Here is an 18,218-nt window from a genome sequence, read left to right on the forward strand (position 1 = left end):
AGAGCAACATAATAAATACAACACCATCACAATAAAGTAGCTAATCAGAATCAGAATGGGTTTATTGCCAGATGTTGAGGTTTACAACATTAGGAAATTGCTGCGGTGCTTCAGTGCAGACAATAAGAATTAAAGTGCTATGTAGAAAGAAAGATATGTGCATGAGATATACATGAGATATATACATGAGAATAAGAATTATGAGTGCTACGTAGAAAGATATATACATGGGTGCAGGTGGTGATCAGTGCCAAACATATATACATGAGAATAAGAATTATGAGTGCTACGTAGAAAGATATATACATGAGTGCAGGTGGTGATCAGTGCCAGACATGAAATGATGCAGTGGCACAGCGTAGGGTCATGTGTTAGTGGCGGGGACAGTCATGTGGTTATTGTTCATGTGTTCAACAGCAGAGGGGAAGAAACTGTTCTTGTGGCGAGAGGTTCTGGTGCGAATGGAACGGAGCCTCCTGCCTGAGGGGAGAAGGTCAAACAGACTGTGTCCAGGGTGAGAAGGGTCAGCTGAGATCCGGGCTGCACGCCGCAGTGTCCTGGAGGTGTACAGGTCCTGCAGAGATGGGAGTCTGCAGCCAATCACCTTCTCAGCAGAGCGCACAACACGCTGCAGTCTCTGTTTGTCCCTGATAGTGGCTCCAGCGTACCACACGGTGATGGAGGAGGTGAGGATGGACTCGATGATTGCAGTGTAGAATTGCATCATCGTCCGTGTTGGCAGGTTGAATTTCTTCAGCTGCCTCAGGAAGTACATCCTCTGCTGGGCTTTCTTGATGACGGAGGTGATGGTGGGCTCCCACTTCAGGTCCTGGGTGATGGTGGTATCCAGGAAGCGGAATGAGTCCACAGAGGTGATGGGGGTGTCAGTCAGGATGATGGGGGGGAGTGGGGCTGTGTGCTTCCTGAAGTCCACAATAATCTCCACTGTCTTCTGGGCATTCAGCACCAGCACAGTAGCTAACAGTAGATACTAAATATTACATGTTACTGTGCAGTACGCATGATTGACAGCGCACAATGTGATTTGAGGTAGCAGCCAACAAAGGTGTAGTTTGTGTCTGTGAACACCTGTGTGGATCAGCACGGAGTGTGGGGAGCCATAGCCCCGTCCCCCAGAGCATGAAGCAGGTATGGAGGAGATCCAGGCCCTAGACATCCAGAGGTCCCAGAGTACGAGGACCTGAGGAAGACCACCAGGGGGGCAACCGTGTCACCCTCCTGGGAAGAGCTTTTTGAACATTTTTTTAATGAGCATGAAGTATTGATACTATTGTGCTAGTATTGATCCAGTACCAATAGCAGTGGTACTGATACTATTGATATTTGGATCAATAAGCTCACCTAAATTATTAAATCATTTCAAAATATTCAGAACCTTTGATTGTGTTGTCTCAATAATAATAATACACAATAATAATATAGTTGATCACACTGACTTTGCCTCTTAACAGGAAAACGAGTAGGAACGAGGTTAAAGTGGGATTCAGCAGGAGGGGGAAACCTAAAATTAGTTGTAGTGGCTCAGTGTGGAGAAAAGAATCACAACTCGCAGTAATTTCTTATGAGTAGATTTTCTTGCACACCTAAATTCAACAAGATGTCAGCAGATGTTTAATGTTGGCCTGGCTGATTTCCATCCTCTGCACTGACAGCACACTGTTTATGCTGCCTTTATATTAGACAGTACAGTTTGTATGAAGGTGGAATTCAGTCAGTGAATCTAAGCATCATCAGCTTAAATTCAAATTCATCTCAGCTACACTTGATGTGACCTGACTCTGACCATGAGCACCACAACCACTGTTCACCATTCACACACCGTAACTTTAAATCCATCACAGTACAACCAGCTAACCTGTTTACCCTGTGCTAAAAAGCAGCGGATTTTAATGCAACCTTTTAAAAACACAGTTAGTCTGCTATGGTTTGTTTTGCAGCAGGTTTCACAATATGAAAAAAAAATCTGATTCTAACATCTGATTAAAAAACACAGGACTTACAAGTGAGCTTTAAATTTTCAGTTTATTAAATACCACAGAGAACAGGATTGCCTTTCATGCGTCACTGTTTATGGTGAAATTGGTTTGATGTTTGAAATAATAATAATAAGTTCCCTCAAATGCGTTAAGTCAAAAGTAAAGTCTGTTTTGAAATGTAAGGAGTAGATAGTACAGATATTTGTTTAAAAATGTAGGGAGTAAATGTAAAAAGTTGTCAGAAAACAAAACTACTCAAGTTAGGTACAGATGCCTGAAAATTCTACTTAAGTACAGTAACTAAGTATTTGTACTTCGTTACTTTCCACCTGTACAAATTCTCCATAAATGTGCACTAAAGCCTAATCTTGGTCGTGTTTTATTTTAGTTAATGATTATTTTTTGGGGGAAAAACATCTAGGTTTAGTTTCGTTTTATTTGGCTAAAGTAATCTTTCTGTGCTTTAACGCATTTTAAAGTGATATCTGCTGTAAGGTGAAGCTTTTAAGTAACTAACTGGGGTAAAAGTCACAGTCACGGCCAACCAATGACACGTGACTAATGTCACTGCTTTGATTGGGTGAGAGGACGCTTATGTAGAAGTAGGGCAAAGGTAGGACACGGTTAGTGTAGAGAGTCCTCTGGTGCAATAACAATGCTGCTGAACAAGGTAAAATTCTCTATCTTAACAATGATCTACCTGTCTCTGTTGTGGGTTAACTCCTTAAAGATTTTCTGTGAGCACCTCCCGATTGACAGTTTATCGATCTTCATCCGATTTTCTGCACGTTTAGCGACTACGTCACACGCTAGCGTTAGCTAGCTCAGTGCTGTAGCGTTATGAGACGTTATCAGAGGAATGTTCATTTAGTCTACATGTAAAAAGGTTTCTCCTAAATCTACACGTAATTTTATATTGTCAAAATACGCATTAGTGCATTAGTTACACCAAAAGGTTTACCTTTTTAAATTGGACTAGGCAACATTGGAGTTTTCAAAGAAATTTAAGAGACAGACTCTACCCCTTTATAAATCTCAATGTTACATCTCAGCAAACAAACAAGCGATTGAAAAGCACTGTTACAGAAGTAAACAGGAATATGAAGACACAACTGTCAAACACGGCAGTAAAAGACAAATAACTCAACCATTAATGCTCCTATTCCTGGGTTGCAGCCAAACATTACCACGGCTCACAGGCTTATGAATATGAGTAAAGAATTCACGAACAGGAAACTCGCAGTGCTAAGAAAGTGCCCTCACATTAGGCTTTTTGTGTCATTTTCATGGGTGGTGATTAATGATTCTTAAGTTTTTAATTTAACAGGTGTGAGGTGTCACAAACTGTCTGATGCATACCTATATTTTTTACATACAGGTCCTCAGAGCTGGTGTGCGGTGTGGGATCCGTCTGCAGAGCTCTTCTACAGCTACAGCCAGTGCCACAGCATCTTCCAGCAGCCCTGCTCCACCCCTTGGCTTCTCATTTGGTAAATAGGCTGTAGGCCTTGGTAATATCATTTTGTTTTTAAAGTAGGGTCTCATGTAACTGATGCATGAAATTCTTGTTTAGCAAATAACCGCTCCAGTGATGTAGTTTATAGGGATCTATTAAAATAAAGCTAAAATGCTTTGTTGCTTCTTTGGCCCACAGAGTTGACCGATCAGCAGAAGGAGTTCCAGCAGTTGGCGAGGAGGTTTGCACGAGAAGAGATCATACCTGTTGCTCCTGCTTATGACAAGAGTGGTGAAGTGAGTAAAGCGAGGATTGGGCTGCTGTAGCGATTGTCAAATTTTAAAAAATTTTTTTTTTTTTACTTCATATGTAGATGTGCTTGTACTGTTGATGTCTGTAGAGATTTTCAATTACGGTTATCACTTAGTAGGTCTATAGTCAGGGGTGCACATAAGTGGTCCGCAGGTGCGCATTCGCTGTCAAAATAAAAGACGCGCATCAGATAAGAAGTTGCAACGCGTGTTTGCGTACATAAGATTTTCTGGAGGAGGACAGACATTTGTTTAGAAGTCGTAAAGATGTCGAAGAAGCAAGCTCCTATAAGCAGTTACTTTGGTGTTCCTCCACTTACAAAGAAATGTCAGGAGTCCGAACCACAAAAGAATCGCATATTCTCAGAAAAGTGGTTGCAGGAGGTGAGCTGGCTTCAAACAAATGATGAACGCACAGATTTTGGTGCAGAATATGGCGTGAAAATCCCACTCTAGCGGACAAAAACTGTGTGTGTGTGGATATTTGCTTGTGTACACAGACTTGTCTTTAACCTTTCTATTTTTTTTCCTTTGGCATGATTGTTAGAGGCTTAGTAGAATCACAATCAGAAACATAATGTCTTTGTCATTGTTACAGGTACAACGAAATTAAAAGTGGTAACACTGACATGTTGTCTCCCTTTACAGTATCCTTTCCCCATCATCAAGAAGGCGTGGGAGCTTGGTCTGTTTAACGGTCACATTCCACAGGAATATGGTGTGTTGCATTCTTATTTGAAATTTAGTGGCTCATTCTAAACTTTGCTTTGCATGGATGAGATTCATTCACAGGTAAAATATTAGTGCAGTCTCCATCATACCATACATGTTGCCTTTACATAAAGAGATAATACAGATAGCTGTAATGTTGTTGCCTAGTGTGACCATGTTTGCTGTTCCTGGGGGAAAATGGCAGTGGACATGTGTTAATTTCAGGAAACTCGACACACTGAACACTGCATTTGAAAACCTTATTTGTTCCTCTTTGTTTTCAGGTGGAATGGGTTTGTCAAGCTTTGACAGCTGCCTCATCACAGAGGAACTGGCTTATGGATGCACAGGGATGCAAACTGCCATGGAGGCAAACTCTCTCGGAGTAAGTTATTCACAGCTTGCTTATTTATTTATTTATTTATTTATTTATTTATTTATTTATTTAAGGCCCACCAAGACACAAACCTAGAACCAGATTTAGAGCCTTTAAACTGGCTTTGTAACTTGTTTAAATATGTTTTAGAACCTGTTGTTGCAACTGATCCACCAAAAATGGACTGCTGCCAAGCATATTGTTTATTTAGCAAATTATTACAAATACAATTTTGCTTCAAGGGGCCATATATTATCAGAATCTGACTCTCATTCCACATTCAGAGGAGAAAATGTCTCCTAAAGTAAGGGAAAAGGAGAAGTCTTAGCCAGAGAGGCATAATTTTTCAGTACATATGGACAGGAATCGGAGCAGGTACCTCTGTCAGTGCGCCCCAGGGCAGCTGTGGCTACAATGTAGCTTGCCATCACCAGTGTGTGTGAATGGGTGGATGACTGAATGTAGTGTAAAGCGCTTTGGGGTCCTTACGGACTAAGTAAAGCGCTATACAAATACAGTCCATTTACCAAGAAGACAATTTAAAACGAAAGCCAATAAACAAGAGTTTGGCAGCAGGACAGAACTCATATCAGGGATGATTAAAAGGTTATTTTGAACCCGGGGGGAAACTTGGGGGTTTATGTAATCAGCCATCACGGGCTCTCTGGAGCCGGCTTTTGACTGTTCATCAGCCAGCTGTTTAGATTCACACGTACAAAAGTATTTCATGTTAAGAAAATAAGGCTAATGATGTTTTCCCAAAGTTTATTTCATGCATATTGAGCACAGAGGAGAAGAGTAGCTGTGTTAGAATGAACTGTATCTGTTTTCCCCCACACAGCAAATGCCTGTCATTATTGCTGGCAGTGATGCACAGAAGAAGAAATACCTGGGACGGCTGACTGAGGAGCCTCTCATGTGTGTAAGTATTTAATTGGAAACGATGACATGATTTGATATTTGGAAGAATGCAGCATCTAGTGATATTGCTTGTTCTGCAGTAGTTCAATCATCTACTGCAGAACATGCATACAGATAAGAGTGCCCTCATATATTTTAAGGAATATTTCTTTCCTCTGTAATATTTGATAGGGAAATATTAGATCTTTAACTGTCATGGTTACTACTCTTGATTTTAGTTAAGTGTCAATGTGCCAAACTGTCATCTAGAATTAAAGTACTTACAAACATTCAGTTCAGGTGTTTCTTGTGGAGAATGATGGCGTCATATTTTTAGGTGCTAATTCTCATTCTTGCTGTTTCACACTTGGGTGCGAGCCTCTGCAGTGTCAGCTGGAGGCTGTTGATTTATCCCTCTAAATCACTAACCTCACTTATGGCTATGAGCTCTGGGTAGTGACCAAAAAAAATAAGATGTGGATGCAAGTGGTGGTTTTCTCTGGACTGGCTGGCCCCTTCCTTGGTGATGGGGTGAGAATTTCAGTCATTTGGGAGGGAGTCCGAGCAGAGGTGCCGTTGCTATATGGCACAATGAGCAAGCTGATATGGTTTGAGGATCTGATTGAGATTCCTTCTTGGTGCCTCTTGGGTAAGGTGTTCTGGGCATGTCCTACCAGGAGGAGGCAGAGATTATGTCTTTTGGCTGGCCTGGGCACACCTCGGTGTGCCATGAGCTGGAGGAGGTGGCTGGGGAGAGGGAGGTCTGGGCTCTTCTGCTTGGGCTGCTGCCTCTGAGACCTGGCCCTGGATAAGCAGGAGATGATCAGGCTCAAACTTCTCCATGAATGAATTTCCATAATTGGGACTGAAAGGGCTACCCAGTGAGACTTCCTGTTTCTGTAAGGGAGAGTTCTTACTAAACTGTTTCTGCTAATTTAATGAGGAATTCTGTGGACGGACTTCCGTAGACCTCAGTGGAAATCTGTAATATTCAGTGGACTCACGAGCTTATCTAGCAGCACTACTGGATGACCTTTATCAACATTAGCAAATGACAAATCATAACTGAGAGATCTTTTAGAGCCTTTCATGCAGCGAGAATTTTAAAAAGAACATTTTGTTGCTCTAGGAAAAACAAAAAGAACTTAACTTCTTCTTCAACTAAACAACAAAGTTGATACAGAGGCATTAGATTCTGGTGCAAATAAAGAATTTCCTAGATTTTAATTTCTTAATTGTAATCCACTAATTGTTTGCTCCTCATTTTGGTAAATGGTTTGTACAGAGGGAGTGGTGTCCTGAGTCTTTACATTCATTGAAATAATTTGGTGTTATTGCAATTAAGTGTTGCTTGTAAATTGACATTTTTTATTTTTTAAGATGGTTTAAAAAGAAGATAATTCCTGATTACTTAACTGTCTGTTTGGATAAGTTGATTTATGCTGGATGTCCTGAAGTCCTCTTTGCGTGTCCATCTGTACCTCCTGCCACTCTGTGAACCTTGTTGTAGATGACTTTTTTTTTTTTTTTGGTGCAAACCGTTCTGCTCGGTGATGCTAAAAAGTGGATCACTACTTCAGTGGAGAGCCCGTCTGATGACTGGTTGCCTACCCTTTTGTGCTCTCTGTGCATCCTTTCCATCCACTGGGATCGCCAGTTTGATGTTCCATGCGTATAATCCAGCACCTCCTGTAGACGCTTCTTGAGCTTTATCACAGAAAGTTCTTCTTTATAGGAACTTTTGTAATCTTTAAGTCGCTATGACCCACCTAAAACTTTGAAGGACACTGGCAGGCAGTTGCATCACAAATGTCTTTAATATATGGTAGAAACAAACACACTTCAGCCTGTGGCTTCAGTTTCTACGACCTGTGGCTGTGACTCTTTTTAAAGCACCACCTTAACATATGGTGGGCGCAGGTGACGTCAATAATCAACCCAACAACAACAAACACAATGACAGAGCATTTAACTTTCAAGTTTGTTTATTAATACCCTTTACAGAATAAATGGTAACAAATGAAGGAAAGTTTGTTTGTGTAGGAGACTTTGAACAACAAGGCAGTTCAGAGTGCTTCTTGTTATACCGTCATGCCTTATTTATCTTGTAAAAAGGACCATAAACTCTGTGTCTTACTACTGTGTGCTGACAGCAGCAAACATGCAATGAAAGACGGTGCTGCTGTTCTCATTTTAACTCCTGTGTGGGTTTCTGCAGGCGTACTGTGTCACTGAGCCCGGGGCAGGATCTGACGTGGCTGGCATCAAAACACGAGCCGTAAAAATGGGCGATGAGTATGTTGTTAATGGGCAGAAGATGTGGATCACCAACGGAGGGAAAGCTAACTGGTGTGTGCTCACAGTTGCTGCTGATGTATTGCAAAGTTGTAGTGATCAGTTTTAAAGGGCATTCGTCCTCAAGGCCACTCTGAATGCTGAAATTCGCACTACTTTTCTCTCTGACTACTACAGCAACTTCTGTCTGGTAATTTAGTCTCTAATACTTTTAGGTACTTCCTGCTTGCTCGCACTAACTCAGATCCCAAGTGTTCAGCCAGCAAGGCTTTTACTGGCTTCATTGTGGATGCAGACACTCCGGGAATTCAAATAGGAAGGAAGGTGAGCTGAAAAAGTCTTTTAAAACATTAAGCACATTCTTCAGTGAGTAAATCATATTTTAAATGTTGGAGAAGTTTGATGCTCTGTTCTATAAACATTAGACGTGTAATGTCAGATAATTTACTGAGTAGTGCGAATGATAGCGTTGTTTGTTAAAAATTATTTGTAATAAAAGGAGGAAAAATGTTCAGTTTGTAAATGTATCCCATTTTAAATTTTATTTTGTTTTTGTGCCTGTAGGAAATGAACATGGGCCAGAGGTGTTCTGACACGAGGGGCATTACCTTTGAGGATGTGAGAATACCGAAGGAGAATGTCCTGATCGGAGAGGGATCTGGATTCAAAATTGCCATGGGTGCCTTTGACATGACCAGGCCACCAGTAAGTTTTCCAGCTGTGACAAAACCTAACATCTGTAACGACTACTGTGCATAGCTTCATCTTTACAAGAAGTAAAGACATGATTCATCTTTTGGCATCAAATTATATCTGCAAATAAAAGGATTAGAAATTGGAGTGCAAAAATCTGAAGTTATTGGTCTTTAAAGGTGTTAAGCAGTGGGTTCCCCCCCTCCTGTCATTTGAATCTAATTTAACTTGCTACAGTTTAAGGGATATATATATATATATTGTGCTCCTGGAGAATTAACACTTGCAGCTAAGGAGAATATCTTATTATTTTCACTGTCTAATATTGATCAAAGTTGTCTCTGAGCTTGTAGTTTGAGTGTGACTCAGCAGTACAAAGATGCACTAGTGTGGACTCTTAAATTTTCAAACGTGTGCTAACAAATATGAACCATGATTTTAAATGGTGATAATTGGGTGCCAGTTTGGCTCAGTGGTTGACCATGTGATTGCATGGCCAGAAAAGCAGCGGTCCAGGTTCAAGTCTGACCTCCTGCCCTTTGCGGCCTGTTTTCCCCCTCTCTCCCCGCTTTCCTGTCAGTCCACTGTCTCTATCCTATATAGGCAAAATGCCAAAGAAAACCCTGGTTTTGTTTCAGTTTATGAGCTGCCTCTGTTACAACAGGAACTTTGAAATGTAGTAAAACATCAGCAGGAAACTAAACAAGGACTACAGTGGATGCAACATCACCAGATTTAAGGACAAAAGTTTAAACTTGTAGCTGAAGATTTGTCTGAGCACGGTTGTTCATGTATTTGCTCCAATGCAGGTGGCAGCAGGAGCTACCGGCCTGGCACAGAGGGCGCTCGACGAAGCCACCAGTTACGCTCTGGAGAGGAAGACCTTTGGCAAAGTTATTGCTGAGGTGTGTTCATGCATTTTGTTTGTCCTTTAAAATCTGGGTATCCTTAGTTGGACTGCTTTTGTTTTAAACTCAGATGAAGAAAAGATCAACGTGCTTCTGTTTCTTGTTTTGCAGCACCAAGCTGTGTCCTTCCTTCTGGCTGAGATGGCGATGAAGGTAGAGCTGGCTAGGATGGCGTACCAGCGTGCTACCTGGGAGGTGGACCAGGGCCGCAGAAACACCTACTACGCTTCCATCGCCAAGGCCTTCGCAGGGGACATCGCCAATCAGGTGGCCTCTGATGCTGTTCAGATATTTGGAGGCAACGGCTTCAATAGCGAGTACCCTGTAGAGAAGCTCATGAGGGATGCAAAGATCTACCAGGTGGGTGACAATAATGTGCAACTATGCACTACTACACCATCTCAGCTTCATCTTTTTTAATTAATCTGATTTCTTTTGTAGATCTACGAGGGCACAGCTCAGATCCAAAGGCTCATTATTGCCCGAGAACACCTGGGAAGAGCCAAGAAATGAAGTCTGCTCATCATCATTTAAACTTACTTTTCGTGTTTGGTATACATAATGTATTTGTTTCTGTTCTATTTGGCCACTTGAACTCAGGATAACGATCAAAATTTTGCATTAATGTCACTTCATCCTACTGCGGTTTTCAAGAGTGATCCAGATCAACAAGACTCATCAGCCTCCTTTTGCCTCATAATTCACGATGCCATAAGTTACACCAATCCATCAAGTCGCAGAATATGACACAGCTATGTCCTGATCACAGAACAGTTTCTGTTAATGATGATGGTGGGGGCATACTGTGTAGCATTAATAGTGTGATCTACCAATTGCCTGTTGTGCTGTGAAGCTTCTGCTGATGAACCAGAACTGTTGGGACTAAAGTTAGTGCAAGCCTAGTCCTTTTTTCTAACCTTCAGCCTTACTCTGTTGCTGCAGTACTTGAACAGTGTGATTGGTGTTTGATCACATTCACTCTTCTTTGCATCAGGAGTTTGATAAATGGTCATTAATTTCTTCATGCCTTACTCTAAGCCTTTTCTCTCAGTTCTGACTCTCATACTGATCTTTGCTTGTTTTTTAAAAACAAAAGGTTTTAAATGTAGAAATGAATTTCTTGCCAGAATGTATAAACATACTGATGAGTGTAAAATTGCATGCTGTCTGAAAACAGTTTGATTTTACATTTAGCTGCTGTCTCTTCTAGATTTCAAATGAATATCCAGTGTAAAGCGTCAGCTTTACGGCTTACCTGTGCAGACAAGGCACGTGTGGATGAGCTGACGATAGACCGTTGTCACATCATAGAGAATTGTGTCCATAAATTGTCACTGAATAAATTATTTCATTCAGTCTAAACATTTATTTTTCTTTCTTCTCCTTTCTCCCATTTGCTAAATAAACAAGCAATTTGAGTCTTTTCTAAATTTCATTTCTTCTGAGTCCTCCACGTGCTGAGAGAAAGCTCATTACCTAATGACAGAGCATTCACAACCATGTTGTTTTTTTTATTTCTTTTTATTGCAAGCTTCACTTGTTAGGAATCTGTCAAATATTCATTATATTTATTAAAACAACTTCTTTAACTTTAAAAAGTCTGCTTCATTTTCAGTTCTGTAATTGAAGTAATCTGTGTAGATAACAGCCATATAGTCTTCAAGACACAACAGCAGCACTAATGTCCTTTATGTAAAGGCTAGGTGTAAGACACATTGCTCATGTGTGGGTTTGTTAGAATCCAGTCTTCTAGGGGGACAGAGTGGGGAGTGAGTTGAGGAAGGAAGGAGTTCAATATTTTGAAGCTGTGTATCAGTCTGATGGAGGAGGTCACCACAATACTGACTGCTAGGCAGGTGTTACAGTTGTCGAGGTGGGAGGGCAATGAAGCAACCAGTGATCTTTTCTGCTGCATTTACTATGTGATTCAGGTGGAGTTTCCAAACCACACAGTGATGTAGCTGGTCATAGTGTTTTCAGTGGTGCCTTGCTCGAAGTTGCACATGATGGTTATGGAAAAATAATTGCAGTGGGAAATTTTCCCCCAACACTGCAAAAATAAATGACTTGAGTAAGATACCTGAACATTTGTGCTTAAATATATTCGAGTAACAAATATCACTTCAAATATGAGGATTTAGGCTGCAGTTCTCCTTCCAAACCAATAGGTGGCAATAACGCGCTTCAAACCAACAGCCCGAATTGTTGTAGAAGAGGAAGAAGGAAAACGCCGGATCATGTCAGAATGGTAACTAGCGACCTGTTTCTAGTGTGATAACGAGTGTAGTTTAGGATAACATTGCAATAAAATATTATGTAAGTGTGCTCTTTCCTCTAGTCTATCCAAACTTAGTCCCACACAAGCGCGCTAATCAGTGAAAGCAGCTAGCAGAGTGGCTAAGATGTTAGCATGTAGCAGCCTGTCAACAAGCCGTGAATCATGTTAACAGTCAGCCATTTATCTGCTAAACAGGGGTTAACTCAGCGCTAGATTATGAAGAGGAAGAAGCCAAGTTTGATTTTTTTCAGGTTATTGAGTTTTAAGGCTGTCTGACGTGTTGTTGATGTGTGTTGAATTTCAGGGGACCCAGGTGAAAGATGTGATCATAAAGCCCGACGCTCCCAGCACGCTGCTGCTGGAGAAACACGCAGACTACATCGCTGCCTACGGCTCCAAAAAGGACGACTATGTGAGTACAGGCCTCATCAGAGCCTTGATATCTGTGTTTCTATTCAGGGCTTGGCCACTTGCAAGAAAAGGGTGGTCGTTGTCATCCCGCCGACAATGATCCTACCCAAAGAAGATGAGGAGTTACTGAATGGGATGAGAAAGTGTGGGACTCAAAGGGGTCGCTGAATGGGTGGTCTTCAAAACCTCCAGATAACAATCCAGTTGAGCTTCTGTGGTAGACTTTGGAGTTCAGAGGGGCAATCACTAAAAAGCAGCCAATGTTTTTGAACTAACGCTGCTGACCTTTGGTGTTTTGTCAGGAGTACACGCTGTCTGAGTACTTGAGGATGAGCGGCATCTATTGGGGGCTGACTGTGATGGACCTGATGGGGGAGCTACCCAGAATGAACCAGCAGGAGATCGTAGACTTCATCAAAGCTTGTCAGCACGAGTGTGGAGGCATCAGCGCCAGCATCGGACATGACCCCCACCTGCTCTACACCCTCAGTGCCGTCCAGGTAGCAGATTACTCTCGTATTCTCTACAGCTTTAATTCTAGATGATACACTGAACTTTTAAATATTTATATGTGCTTTAATATTTCTGAATTGGCCCCTCTTTAGCAAATTTTTTTGCAGTTCTAGTGTTTATTCTTCTAGATGTTTATTTATTTTTCTTCATAGTGCTGCTTATATTTAGCTCAAATAAACATCTCAAATTATGTCCCATAGTGTCTGGTCTGTAAAGGAACTTGAATGGTCTGCACATGGTGTATTTTATGTTCTCTTGTTTATTAGTATTTTGTGAACTCTCTTCCTCAGATCTTGTGCTTGTATGACAGCGTAGATGCGATTGATGTGGACAAAGTTGTGGAATATGTCAAAGGGCTGCAGCAGGAAGATGGCTCTTTTGCGGGGGACAAGTGGGGTGAGTGAGTTTTACTCTCACATCCCACAATACACGTGCTTCTAAGTTAGGGAAGAAATAAATAAAGCTAAGAATGATATTTCTAATTTTTTTTTTTGTCTTTGCAGGAGAAATAGACACACGGTTTTCCTTCTGCGCTGTTGCTACACTCGCATTACTGGTATGTATGTTAGTCTTTCCATGTAAATTATTATTTACATGATTTATTATTTAACTTAAAACTTTTTATAGTTGAACCTGTTTTAGAAAGTCCATTACTCGGCAGTGTTATGTGGGAGCATCTGACTTTATTTTGTGTCGATAAAATGAGGCTAAATAAATAATAAAGTTACACAATATCACAAAGTTCATCAGTTGACTCAACAGCTCTTTCATTCTTAAGTCTTAACAAGCATGTTTTAATAAACTGTTAATTTAAGCTCATTATACTTCATTTTAAGATGTTTTTTGTTTCCCAGGGCAAGATGGACACGATCAATGTTGACAAAGCCGTAGAGTTTGTTTTGTCATGTATGAACTTTGATGGAGGCTTTGGATGCAGACCTGGTTCTGAGTCTCATGCTGGTCAGGTGAGTTCACTGATATACTGATATTTACTCCCACAGAGAAGTTTGGAGACTCTCAGAAGTGTTTTGTTTCTATTTGATAGAAAATAGAATTGAGCAAAATTGCAATTATTTGTCAATAGATTCAATAATCATAACAATTTCATTTTTTAAATTGATTGAATTGATGTCAGACAGTAAATCAATCTTTTTAAACAAAAGCAGCAAAACTCTTTTAAGTTTCAACCTAAAATAAAATAAAGGAATTATATGTTAAGTTAACACTTCCTGCCTGATTTGCTCCTGCACACCAGTCTTGTTGAATGAAGCTGACTTATAAATGAGGCCAAGACAGTTGCAGTGTAAGGATGACGTGTTCAACCTGGATGGTGGTGAATTTGGCACTTTAGGATCAGTTGTTATTTAAATCAATTTCCGGTGTTTTCCTTCCTGTCTGTCAGATTTACTGCTGCACTGGCTTCCTGTCGCTCACTGGCCAGTTACACCAGTTGAACGCTGACCTGCTGGGGTGGTGGCTGTGTGAGAGACAGCTGCCGTCTGGAGGCCTGAATGGTCGACCTGAGAAGGTTTGTGCCAAACACTGTGAAGTATTGAGTTACTTAATGAAAGTATCTGGTTTTATAGTTTGAAGTTCAGACTCCTTCGCAGTTGAAGAGTTTGAGCTGTAGAAGCAATAATGCAGATTGAACAGGCTGATGATTTATTGGATTACCTGGTAATAAATACAGTTTTTAAGATTAAATAAAATATTAATGTGTCTGAAAGGAGGAGATCAGCTTCCTCCAAAGGGTGGCTGGGTTCTCTGTCCTCTTTGGGCCTCAAAGTAGAGCCACTCCTCCACATCAAAAGGAGGCAGTTGAGGTTGTCAGGCATCTGACTAAGACTGACTGGGCTGACTGACTTGACGCCTCCTAGTTGAGGTGTTTCAGACATATCCTACCAAGAAAAGTGGAGCTAAAGGAGGTGGAGTGGGTAGAGGGAGCTCTCAGTGTCTCTGCAGACTGCTGCCTCCATATTCTGAACCGGCATGTGGCAGAAAATACGTGCAACAGCTGTGGTTTACTTTCGGTATCATTCAGCTTCCAGATGTGTGCTACTCGTGGTGGGTTTTGGCCTCGTTGAAAATCATCGGCAGGATCCGCTGGATTGACAAAGACAAGCTGCGAAAGTTTATTTTGGCCTGTCAAGACGAGGAGACGGGAGGTTTTGCCGATAGACCAGGAGATATGGTGAGAAGAATTTTAAGAATCTAAATTTGAATATTTATGTTTTGGACTGAAAAAAAGTCTTTGCATGTGAGGTAAAGCAGGTGGTTTCAAAGACACTGAGTGCGAAGTGTTTTGGTCCATTTCTGTGGCCCACTTTTGTAGTATTTTCTCTATAATCAGTCTTATTGATTCCTATTAATCCTCCTTTGCAGGTGGATCCTTTCCACACCCTGTTCGGGGTTGCAGGTCTCTCCCTGCTTGGAGACGAACAGATCAAACCGGTGAATCCGGTGCTGTGCATGCCTGAGGATGTCCTTCAGCGTATTGGCCTGCAGCCTGACCTCCTCAGCTAACCCTCTGATGCATCACACAGACACTTTTTCCACCCGCACAAAACAGAAGCTCATGGCACGGCTGGATTTCGGGTGCACAGAGTCTCACAGTTTGGACATGACTTCCTCTGAACCTCTCTGTTTTAATCCTCCTGCTACTCATCGAGTCGGTGTTCTTGTGTCACTGCAACGAAAGGAGGGGCTTAAAAAGATGCTTTGACGTGTCATCTTTGCAGAAGGCTGGAAATCATGCAAAAACATTCAACAACATGCAACAACAACTTCTCAACTTACTCACTATGTCAGTTTGTGGGGGAAAATGTGAAAGTTTGCTCACAGTTAAAATGTTTCATCTTCCTGATGTTATCACCTTCCAGCTTGTCCTCTAGCCAAGAAGCTATTAGTGTTATGAGTTTCTTTGGCCAGAAGTTCCTTCTATTCTGTCCTATCGTGCTTTATTATCATGTTTGTTACTGGAATGACTGGGAATATTCATAGCTTATCAGCTTTGAACTTGAGAGTGAAGAATGGAAGCGATGAGTCAGATGAATTCGGCTGAGGGAGAAAAGGTAAAAGTTAGATTTGCTATTTTAGTATGTTGTCACACATAAAGCTAGAGCTTTTTCAATTTCCTGCCTTTAGCTTATTATGTATTTGATAAGAGCATGTGAAGAGCAACACTGCTCAGTAGGCTTTAGAAGTGGAGATGTGTCATAGGACAGCTTTCTCCATGCATTAAAATAAAACCTACACAGACTCTTATTTTGGCGGGCTTTATGGAAAGAGAAAATGTTCTCTTTGTGACTGGAACCACCCAGAGCTTAAACACTATCATTGGTACGTTTAATGTCTTATCCAGGATCCTAGTTACACTATTTATTTAAATGTATGTTGCTCAGTGCAGCTGTGTTAGATTTGCCTCCACAGTGCGTGCAACATGAAATATTTCCAGTCTTACCGTCAAATGAAATGGCTTTTCAGACAGCTTCAAGTTCACTTTGTGCACTCTTCTCGTCTTACAGAATTAAATTTCTATCTGTTCTTTGTTAACTGTTAAGTGTCAATAAAGAGAGACATTATCAGTGAGTTGGTAAAGCATTCGTTCTTATTAGTTTTCCCCTTTTAAGGGCTTTTAATACTGAGTAAATGTTATTGCTATACAAAATGAATAGTCACATAGAGTGACCCCTGTGTTATTATAAGTTTTAAAGTTCAGTTTTCAATGGATTCTGCTCACTAAACATATTAAAATAAAAAACAAATTGACTTCGTCAGCAAACAAAGATAATGCAGATAAATAATGCCAGTCATCGGAGTTTTATCTTCCCGTAATTGTACATTCTGGATATGATTCAAACTTGCAACAGACAAAAATGATGTCAAAAACGAGATTTTATTGTCGGGATGAAAAGGCCGCTCAAACCCATAAAAGCATCTTCAGATCAAGCATTAAAAGGACCATATGATTGATGATGATGTTGTTTTGCTTTATTTCTGTTTGATTGTTTAAAATATACGTTTTGTGTCATTAATATGAATTTGATTCCAGGAGGAAACACAAATCCCTTGGGGCCAGGAAGAGCTTCTGATGTAAAAATCAGCCAAATCAAACACGCGGCGCCGCCTCTGTCGCTGTTGGACCCCGTGTGATTAACTGAGCAGCTGGAGCTTATTTAAAATACAAGTTGAAACTTGACTCTAATGAAAATGAAAAGAAGGCAACTATATTGAGACTTTTCCCCAAATCCGAATAGTAAACGTGTAAGTTAAAGTCTACTTTTACATTAATTGTAAGTGATACAAGTTTAGAGTCTCCATAGTGTTTTGGTGAATAAATTTGAATAATGCCCCACAAAGACTTAAACTAAACTTGGGCTTTGAATTTTCAAATCCCATAGCAATTCATCTCTAACATGCACATCGAGTCTATTTACGTATTTGGGCTTCAATTTAGAAGAATCTATTGTTACCCTGCTGTAGAAGACAAAGTGAGAAAGGTGCCATGGTGGCAATTTACTTCAAACTACATAAAAGTTACACAGAACTTGAACAGCCACAGAGTAAACAAATCCATTTTGCAGACCAGGGTAACAGTTTGGTTTATTTTACTTATTCAGCTAACAAAAGAGGAAGGCCATCTGCTGCCTCTCATGCTCAGGTAAACTTCAATCGACTACCAATAAAATACTAACAGGTTTTTAGATGAAGCTGATTACTCCATGGTGGAAGAAAAGGTGTAATGATCAGCGGTAAGGAGGATTCAGACCTACTGCTGTAAAAATATGAATATAATATAAGAAAAATCAAAAGAGGTAAATAATGCAGAGAAAATACCTCCTTTGTTTTTCTCCTATATTACAGCTAGATTATCACTAATGGACAGGCTGTTTCATTTGGCTCGCATGGGGCTAATTATGGTGATACTGAGTGATGATTATTTTTCATTGTGGAATAATGTGCTGATTTCTTGATTAAAGGTTTTGGTTTAATGTTTACCCATAACCCCAAGTAAGCCCCTCACACTGTGATGTTACTTAAAAATGGAAAACTATTTAAAAAATGAAAAGAGGAACATGCATTTTTCACACTGGGTGAGCTGGAGCACTGAAATGTGGGAGATTTTTAAATGAAAGACAATTAAACAACAATTAATATTTTAGTTTTAAATATTGGGGTTTTTTTTGCTGTTGGTTTGCTTTTGAAGCTGTAACCTGTGTCTGCTGTTACTTTAGCATCTTTGCATGTGTGATATGCAAACATTTCATCTTGTGAGCACGGTAACTTAAGCTGTGTGAATCATTTTTGCAGTTATTTCACTCTAAAAAGTGCAACATGACCAAAGGAAAACCTTTCAAAACTCTTCTGCT

The 18,218-nt window shown here is 40.5% G+C and overlaps 2 protein-coding genes across 2 annotated transcripts; both read left to right on the top strand.

The window, feature by feature from the left end:
• Positions 1–2,583: 2,583 nt before the first annotated feature.
• On the top strand, positions 2,584–10,539 carry acadm (acyl-CoA dehydrogenase medium chain). The gene is made up of 12 exons (XM_085438979.1): positions 2,584–2,667; positions 3,376–3,487; positions 3,652–3,749; positions 4,413–4,482; positions 4,760–4,860; positions 5,693–5,773; positions 7,970–8,100; positions 8,262–8,370; positions 8,611–8,751; positions 9,549–9,644; positions 9,759–10,007; positions 10,089–10,539. Exons 1-12 carry the CDS (start codon positions 2,653–2,655, stop codon positions 10,158–10,160), a joined length of 1,275 nt encoding a protein of 424 aa, XP_085295105.1. The 5' UTR covers positions 2,584–2,652; the 3' UTR covers positions 10,161–10,539.
• A 1,111-nt stretch (positions 10,540–11,650) lies between these two features.
• rabggtb (Rab geranylgeranyltransferase subunit beta) lies at positions 11,651–16,433 on the top strand. The gene is given in 11 exon segments (XM_085439515.1): positions 11,651–11,656; positions 11,816–11,870; positions 11,873–11,895; positions 12,230–12,337; positions 12,639–12,836; positions 13,140–13,245; positions 13,353–13,405; positions 13,704–13,814; positions 14,252–14,377; positions 14,891–15,040; positions 15,232–16,433. Coding segments are annotated over 11 exon segments (1,077 nt in total). The 3' UTR covers positions 15,373–16,433.
• Positions 16,434–18,218: the final 1,785 nt, after the last annotated feature.

Source organism: Copadichromis virginalis, linkage group LG18 (genome assembly GCF_057382275.1).
Source record: "Copadichromis virginalis isolate Kocher_CV1m ecotype Utaka linkage group LG18, C_Virginalis_male_GT1.1, whole genome shotgun sequence".
NCBI classification, from domain to species: domain Eukaryota; kingdom Metazoa; phylum Chordata; class Actinopteri; order Cichliformes; family Cichlidae; genus Copadichromis; species Copadichromis virginalis.